Here is a 9,250-nt window from a genome sequence, read left to right as displayed (position 1 = left end):
AAGATATTGTAACAGAAACTTAGAAAGCCCAAGGTTGGCTTCAGATAAATGAATAAATGAACAAAAAAATCAACCTCCCAAAAAAACAACCAAAGCAACAGTGAAACTTGCCAGATCAAATAGAAGGTTGCTGTCTGAAATCTCACAGGATTTGAGTGGTTTCAGACATATCAATTCTTTCCTTCTTACTCATGCTCTCTCTTCTCCCTGGGAGGGCTACAGAAACCGTCATATATAACACATCTCAACAGTTCCAGTTCCAACTAAATACAACAACTAAACTGTGAGGTTTCTGAGCCAAGATGTGTATCCGAGCAAGCCTGCTGAGAGCCAGTCCACATTGTTGCTCCATTTCTTGCCTCTGACACCCTGATGCCTCAGCACATGCCGGAGATCAGCTGGAGATCAGCAACTGTCCCTTCTGCTTTTGCATTACAGATGTTCTTCAGGCCTTTGCTGTGCACCAGTCACCTGCCTCCCCATCATGACTGACCATGGACATTGACACCAAGCTCGGTGGTGCAGTTGACACGCTGGAGGGAAGGGATGCCATCCAGAGGGACCTAGACAGGCTGGAGAGGTGGGCTCGTGCAAATTGCATGAAGTTCAACCAAGCCAAGTGCAGGGTCCTGCACCTGGGACGTGGCAACCCCAGGCACAAATACAAGTTGGGTGGAGAATGGCTGGAGAGCAGCCCCGAGGAGAAGGACTTGGGAGTGCTTATGGATGAGAAGCTCAACATGAGCAGGCAGTGTGCACTGGCAGCCCAGAGAGCCAACCGTGTCCTGGGCTGCATCAGGAGAAGTGTGGCCAGCAGGTCTCGCGAGGTGATTCTGCCCCTCTACTCTGCGCTCGTGAGACCCCTCCTGGAGTACTGTGTCCAGCTTTGGAGTCCTCAACACAGAAAGGACATGGACCTGTTGGAACGGGTCCAGCGGAGGGCCACGAGGATGATCAGAGGGATGGAGCACCTCTCCTATGAAGACAGACTGAGAGAGCTGGGGTTGTTCAGCCTGGAGAAGAGAAGGCTCCGGGGAGACCTTATAACAGCCTATCAATACCTGAAGGGAGCCTACAGAAGAGCTGAAGAGGGACTCTTTGTCAGGAAGAGTGGTGACAGGACAAGGGGCAATGGTTTTAAATTGGAAGAGAAGAGATTTAGATTAGATATAAGGAAGAAATTCTTTACAGTGAGGGTGGTGAGGCACTGGAACAGGTTGCCCAGGGAAGTTGTGGATGCCCCATCCCTGGAAGTGTTCAAGGCCAGGCTGGATGGGGCTTTAAGCAACCTGCTCTAGTGAGAGGTGTCCCTGCCCATGGCAGGGGGGTTGGAACTAGATGATCTTTAAGGTCCTTTCCAACTCTAGCCATTCTATGATTCTATTCTATGATTCTATGGACTGGTAAAGAGTCAGGACACACAGATGCAATATACAGTATTGATATGAGGATTGCTGGCCATAGAAATCTAGGGAATATTTCCCCCTCTCTGATGGGGGTTTCTCCGCTGGGGAAAGCAGAGCTGCAGCAGGCACTGGCAGGGCTGTTTGCCAGCCCACCACCTCCCATTTCCACAGATCTGTGAGAAACAGCACCCATCACACACCAGCCCTGCTCATTGCTCATCCTGCCTCACTCTCTGCTTATACTCTGTCCCTCAGGACTCACTGGACATCCCTTTGCTTGCACTGCACTTTTGCTGTAGAAGCAGCAATGACACTATTCATACAGTCCTTTCTATGAATGCAGTCCCTTCTGCCCCTATGCTGACCCTACCCAAGGTTTTTAAGACACTAGAATGCTGTTCTCCCCTCTCCCCCACTGGGGTAGGTAAATAGGATGCACCATCTGATAAACATCAACCACAAAAGAGGCCGTATCTCTAGCAAGCAGCTTGCTGTTCTCGGCCACATAGCAGCACAAATGTTTCTATGTCAAGCAGAGCCCTGATTTGGCCAGCTGCACACCCAAAGGGACAGGCACCTCCTGGAAAGGGCTCAGCTGACCATGAGAGCTGTCTGCTGGCCACATCCCTCAGGCTGGAGCACGTAGAAGAGTATGCCTATGCCTAGGAAGAAAGGCTATGAACACCACAAGACCCCCAGCCAGTAGGAGCAGACCAGAAACCTCTTATCGGGAGATGGTCTGGGCTTGTCACTTCTTGTCAGCCACTGTTGTCCACAGAGGACAGTCTCTCTGGGGCCCTGTGGCCCCAAACCCTGGTGTACCTTCACAGGTGGCCCAGCCTGCTCCCACAGGAGAGAGGAGATCAGCTCAGACCACTAGAACCCAGAAACATGACCCGCAGGGAAGAGTCACTTGTTTTCCTCAAGACAGGAAAAAACCCCACTCATCACAATGGCCAGCCCTGCTGACGGACCTGGGATACCCTTTCTAGTGCAGACACCCTTCCCTTGCTGGGGAGGGAACAAAATACTTGATAATTAAACTTCAATAATTTGAATATTTTTATTAAATAATTTTAAATATAGCTCAAGAGCTGTTAATAATAGCAGCATTAAATATTCATTAAGTATTTAATGGTAACAATAAGTACTTCATTAAACACACTGCTCATTAGCTAAACAGATGACTTTTTAATAAAGCCATTGCGGTATGAGCAGTCTATGAACTGACTCTGTGCGGTTTGAAGTTGTATAATCCTGTCGCAACCTTACTTCGAGGCTGTATTCAGAGCCCACAAACTAAGTAGCGGATTCGCTTTGGGCAGTTTAGAGTGATATTTGAGGAAGGGATCACAAAGCAGAAACACGTGTCTTACCGGCAGCCGTGACACTGACTCAAGACAGTCACAGCCACTCTCTGACTCAGGAGCAAGCCTAGCAGCACCTAGCTTTGAGGATAAGCCAGCTCTGTCCACCTCAGGAGCTCCCAGAACTATTTATAACTCAATTGTCCACCCCTCTGTGCCCCTGTCTCTGAAACATGCAGGTCTGCATTGCCTTTAGCATTTCAGATAAATAAACCTAACAGATCCTTGCCTCTTCCTGATGTGCAGGGATAGCAGCTGCCACATACTGCCCCAGAGCTGACCCCGTTCACAGTCCAGATGAGTTACTGTCTGCTGACTTATAGAAACCTTTGGGAGCTTTCCAGCCCTTCACCAATACAGTCCCAGCAGAGAGCGTAACCTCAGCCTGGGTTCCCTCTGGGCACAGAATTCCCTGTCTCCCTCCGAGCTGCTCACCCGTCAAGAAAGGAAGCATGCAATGTGCTCAGCTACTTTTGCTACAGAAATAGCTGCAAGCTTGCGGGCACGTGTACATACAGATGCCCACTCCCCACTTGGATGCCTGGTCACTTGGAAAGCAACACAGCACAAACAGCTATCGGAAAAGGGTAGCAACTTCCAGGCTTTCCTGGCAGGGTCTGGGTCCAGCACCTCCATTCCTGCACTATATGTGGTTCACCCCTCTGATACTAGGAGGGGGTAGGGACAGTGAGAATCCATTTATTAAGCAAGAAGGTCCTTAAACTTTGACGTTCGAGGCATTTTCCATCCCGAGAAAAGCAGTGGAAATATCCGAGTGCAGCAACAGCTGTCTGAGCAGAGAATCACTTCATGCTGGCCACGCTAGTAGCCAGTCCACTTCCAAGTTTCAAAGAAATAGGTTTCCCTGAAGCAAGCAGCAGCAAACCACAGGCCACACACCACCAAGCTGAGACCTGCACCGTGGAAAAGGAAGCAAATGCTGCAGGCTGCTGAAGAACCACTGTTCACTGCGACCAACATCAGAGCTGCAAGAAACCTGGACCACAGGCAAAGATGACAATGCACCAGAGCCACAAAAAACCCATGGAAAACCATGTCACTGCCTGGTGGAAATATGGCAGACAGCCCTAGGGTAAACCCATGCAAGGGAAGAGTTCCACGAAGCAGATACCAGAGTGAGAAAAGGGTGGGTTTTTTTAACACCAAAGTGCCACTTCCTTTCCTTGCCCTTCAGACTGCCATGTGGGAGGTACTGCTTGCGCCAGAGGGCACATGGAAAAGCCTGGTGCCTTTAGGGACAGCAGCGCTTCTGCTCAGCAACAAGTGTCTGGCTCCACTCAAGGTCAAACTTGTGTTTTGAGACCAGTTCCCTTCCTGATGGCCAAACAGGGCTTGACCTGCCTGGTCTGTGCTGTGCACATCACACTTCCCTGGTCCCCACATCCCTGTGCCCCACCAAGCAGACAAGGAAGTGGTGTCAGGCTCCCAGATTTTTGCCATGCTTCTGGAGAAGGAGTAAGGTGCTGAGCCCTGATCACAGAGGCCTCCAGGACTTTGGCCACTGCAGAAGCCTACTGCCCCAAATGAGGAGAAGACAGTGCCACTTACTAGAAAAATATACCTTTATTTACCATCTGTGTTTTGCCCATGAGAGCATATCCCATGACAAGGGGGAAAGCTGAAGCTATGTCATTGACGGTGGCCAGCACGCTCTCACCTGCACCATGCAGGGGGTGGCAGGACCAGGTCTGCACAGGAGACCTTGATGAAGGCTGGAAGGGGGTTGGATATGCTGCTTTCACCTCGGGCCCCGCTGTCCTCCATCACCATGTTGTTCAGGTCCTGTCAGCAGAACATGTGGCCTCCCCAGCAGCCCTACAACCATGGCACAGTCATGGTTTCTCTCCAGAGTCAGGACCTCCTCTCAGGGCTACTTCTGGCATATTCCTTGCAAGGCAGTCAGGATGAGTTAAATAAAGGGGCTGGGGGACATTTTCTGGGATGGGAACAGTCGATAACTTAGCGCAAAACAAACATATCACACATAATGAGCCCGCTAGTGGGTAGGTGCCTGTTGTACAGCAGTCGCGGTGCTAAATGCCCAGGCAGGGTGGCCAGCCATGGCTCAGGGCGCCCAGCTGAGGCCTCTGTGCTACTTGCTTCCACATCACTGCCTGTAGTGTGGTGGGGCATGGCATGGCTCAAGGAGCCTCCTCGACACTTGCCAGCTGTCCCTGCACACCTGCTGGCTGTCACACCAGAGCTGTGACACCATGTGGGGCCCCTGGCACCAGCATCTTCTCAGGTAGCAAGTAGTGAGTTTCAACGGGGTCTTCGGCACACAATGTTTTAGTTTGTTGTGTTTTTCGGAGGGGGAAAATGTGCAATTCTCTTCAGGTTGGCACAGTACAGCCCTGGTGCTTCCCAGAGGTCCACTTTCAAGCCTTTACCAGTTGGTTGAGCCCTCTCATGCTGAAGGCCAGAACATGGTTTCTTGGTGGGCTTCGAGGTGCAAGACCCTGGCTTGGCCACTGCCACTCAGGCAGGTCTCACCCCTTACGTACACATAGTGTGCATGCGTGAGGCTGCTGGCCACACTCTAAGCAGCCCCATTTAAAGCTTAAATAAGCCAAAGAATGTCTTGGATTCCTCAAAATTAACCAGAGCAATTTTGGAGACATTGACATGCAAACTGTCCATCTTCCTGAGCTGGAATAAAGCCCCCAGGTAGCTTTTCCGGGCCCACGTTTTCTCACTCATACAGTAGTTGATGGTTTTGTCCTCCATCAGCACGTAGCTTCCTGGCAAGGTCGGGTTTTTCTTGTAGACAACGTGGCTCAACAGCTGGCTGCTGCAGACACTGCCCCTGAAAAGCACATTGGAGTACACAAAGTACAGGCCAGTCTCATTGATGATGAGTCCCTGATCACGGTATTGAATGCCATTGGTGAAGGCATGGCCGGAGATGGGTTCCCACTCCAAAGGGAGATCCCGCTGGGCAGGGTTCCCTGGAAACCAAAACAAGAGAAAAAGCGCAGTAAGTACAAGCAGTTGTGTGTTTTTTTCCTCAAGTCGCACCCTACGTCACAAGTCAACTCTTCTCCAAGCCCCTGTCTGCAGCATGGCAAGTCTGCCCTGCCCTTGTGCTGGTGGGAGCTCTCACCTTCACCTCGCTCAACACCGGCTGCTTCTGACAGCTTCTGCCCCACATATCCCAGGTACAAACCAAAAAACAAACGAAAAACAGAGCCCTCACTGAAAAGTGTAAATGGGGGGAATATTTTAGCTGCAGAGTAACTTCCCGCTGTCAGAACACACATGTTATGAAAGGAAAATAGGAAGGCCTGTGTGAGGTGGGCTCCTCACAACTACAACCATGCCACCCTCTCACCCGCAGCCATGTCTGCCCTATCCTCTGCTCCCACATCTTGCTGGCCCCTGGGCACGTACCTGTTAAGTGTGCTGCCTTCCTCGCTTCCTTTTTCATTGATTGCTCCTTCTGCCCTGCACAAAAATAGGGAATATGTTAGCCATACGCTGCATGGAGAAGCCAGCCCAGAGAGCAGAAGTGAGCCAACCACGAAGCTGAAATGGGGCAGATTCAGACCAAGACAGGGAACGTAAGCACCATGGCTTAGCGCAGTGAGGCAGAGGTGCTTGGGCAAACACTGCAGGGCAAGAGGAGGAGTTAAAAATGGAAGAGTTCCAGCAAAGGATCCAGATGTGATCAAAAGCAAGGGGACAAGGCAAGGAGAGCTTTCATCTTAAAATGGCTCAGTTGGTGAGCTCAAGCAGAGGCCTCTTGCTCAGGGTGTAGGAGAGGGACAATATTTCCCCTTTACCCAGCATCTCTGGCCTATGCCAAGGTGACTGCTCATGCTCTATCATAGATGAGCCTGTTCTATTGCCACTCTTCAGTCCAGCACTGCTGAGAGCAGATGTACCCATGGCAGTGGACTTCTGTCTGCTGAGTACCAACCCTCCTTACAACTAGATCAGAGAAGACACTTGAGACATCCTGCAAACCATCCTGGTGGCCAGGTAGACCTTTCTCCTCAGAGAGCCAGAGCACAGCTGGGAAAATTCTGCCTTTGCCAAGGCTCAGTTCCCTTTGGAGAGACGGGCCAGTTACAGTGACTCAGTATTTGGGTCCCATTCCACTCCATCCTTCCTTTCTTCTCACCATCTACTTCCAAGAACCTTGTTCCCAAATTTTAGAAGTGGCCTTTTCTTTTCTCAAGCCACCTAAATTCTCCCTTCCTCCCCCCCTTCTCCTTTACTCTATTTCCCTGGCTTGCTTTATTTATCCACCCCCCTTAAGAAATTCAGGGTTACTATTTAAGACTTATGTTCAGCTACTGCTAAAGTAGCCTGTGATCAGAGCACTGAGCACCAGTTAAAGTGACAGTTCCCCTTCCCCTAAGCAACAGATTACAAAATTTATTGATATGGGAGCTGATGGGAAGCAGGACTGCCCTTTCCAGAGAGTTTTGTTATTTCCAAATTTTCTTTCATTCTGTATCAGAACAAACTTGAAATGAAATTAACTTTCCTACTAACAAAAATCCTCAAGGGAAAAAAAAAAAAAAAATCTTTCCAGATCTAGTAAAAGTTGTCAAGAGAGCTGAAAATGTCTGACTTGGCCATCTTTAAAAAGGGATATCCTTACTGATAACGTTAACATGGAATGTAAGAGTAACATAATAGCTTGGAAGTTCAAAATATGATTTTTAAATTGTTCCATTCAGATTGAAACTCTTTGGTTTTTTCTCTAAATGAAATTTAGAAAAAATGGCAGGTTCTTGTGGAAAGTTTTCATTTCACTGAAATGACATTTCTAAAAGAAAAACCCCCCAGGCTCTTCTCAACTAACTTTGGCTGAAGTGAGACCTTGTACCAAATAATTTAGGAAAAAGTTGCACTCTCAAGGGTGTGAGTGAATCCCCCACCCCCAAAGAAAACGAAACCCTCTGCACCCTCCCAAAATCTTAAAAGAGTAAGGAGAGAAAGACACACATGTGGCACCCGACTCGGTTCTCCTTCTGCTCATGTTGTTGCTATATATTAGGACAGCCAGAAACTCACTTTTCTAGCAGAGTACCCCCAGTACAGTCACCCCACTGGGCCTGGGAGGCCCCAAGGTAGAGGCACACTGTCCTAGGAGCCTGTGGCTGACACCTCTAAGCACTGTAGCAGGCAGGGTGCAGGACCCCATCCTCACATCCAGAGATAAAGTTCTTTTCCAGCCAAACAAGCGAAATCAGCACTTTTAGAGCATCGAGCTGCAATTCTGTCTTTGCCCCCTGATGAGGAAGCAGAAGAGTTCAACAGGAGCATTCACACATACTAGCACAGAGGAGTTCCTCCTCTACATACATCAACTCACCTATGAGTTTCTCCAAAGCTGGAGGGATGTGTTCAGTGCTGGCAGACTGTCAAAAAGAAAAGAGTGACAAACTGTCTTAGCAGAGTGAGACCATGAGGACATCACCTAAAGCAGCCAAGGACTATCTTTGAGAGCAGCTAATTCTCAAAGTACTAAGAAATATACAGGGAGAGAGAACTCACAGCAGTCAGAAACATCAAGATGTCCAGATCTATCAGTCACCAATAGAGCAGTCCCCCACAGTAATAAGCGACCCCACTTACACTGGCATGGCAGACATTTAAATGCCACCAGCCTGCCCCTTAGTTTTGCACCACCTGAGCATCTCAGACTCAATTTTAAGTTGGGTTTTTTTTGTTGTTTTTTTGTTTGTTTGTTTGTTTGTTTTAATGCCTGTGTCCCCAGAGCCCCTGCAACCAGCCAGCCAGACCTCACCTCTCTGAGTTCAGCCAGTTGCTTCTCCAGGTGGAAAATCTGAAACATGCTCAGCCCCACTCCAGTGAGGGCCAGCAGGATCAGCAAGGAGATCACCAGGAAGCCAGTGCTCCTCCTTTCTCTGTTGTTGTCCCTTGGCTTTCTCCTCCGGTCAGGCACTGGTGGTGGGAAAGGAGCGACGGGGGGCGGCGGGGGGCAGGAAGTACTTGTGTTGGCAGAGCTGTCCACCCAAAAGATCTGGGGGTACACGTAGTTCAAGTTCTGCTGCATGGCCGGGAGCGGGATGGACTGGACGTGCTTGGCGTGATCTTCCATATGGCAGCCAAAAACTGCCGGGGCCGTCCCAGAGAGAGCCCTGGGGGAAGACCCAGCTCTGCCTTTATACGCCTGCATCACTCCAGCAGTGAACACCCAGCTCAGATGCTGCAGCTCTATGAAAGCCTCAAGCATCAACAGCAAACCTCAAAGAGCTTCCGCAAGTTCGGGGCAGCCGCCTGCTCCTCCCACACCGAGGCAGCACACATGCACAACGGGGCCAGCCCAGCAGCAGACTCTGCTCGCACAAAACCACGCTCGGTGGCCAGGCTTGGGAAGCAGGTATGCTCAGCAGCGAAGTGCCTGGGGAGCACGCAAGGGCTACACTGCCAGTCGGGGGCTGAGTAATCAGCCCAGCGCACACCCACCAGCCAACCACC

General features: G+C 50.1%; 1 protein-coding gene across 1 annotated transcript; it reads right to left on the bottom strand.

The window, feature by feature from the left end:
• Positions 1-4,341: 4,341 nt before the first annotated feature.
• On the bottom strand, positions 4,342-9,005 carry FASLG (Fas ligand). The gene is made up of 4 exons (XM_074152509.1): positions 8,556-9,005; positions 8,121-8,166; positions 6,185-6,238; positions 4,342-5,742 (listed from the first exon to the last, which is right to left on the bottom strand). The coding sequence occupies exons 1-4, from the start codon at positions 9,003-9,005 to the stop codon at positions 5,348-5,350; spliced, it is 945 nt and encodes a 314-aa protein (XP_074008610.1). The 3' UTR covers positions 4,342-5,347.
• Positions 9,006-9,250: the final 245 nt, after the last annotated feature.

Source organism: Numenius arquata, chromosome 8 (assembly GCF_964106895.1).
Source record: "Numenius arquata chromosome 8, bNumArq3.hap1.1, whole genome shotgun sequence".
NCBI classification, from domain to species: domain Eukaryota; kingdom Metazoa; phylum Chordata; class Aves; order Charadriiformes; family Scolopacidae; genus Numenius; species Numenius arquata.
Note: the sequence above shows the minus strand (reverse complement) of the source record. Positions and strands in the feature narration are given on the sequence as shown.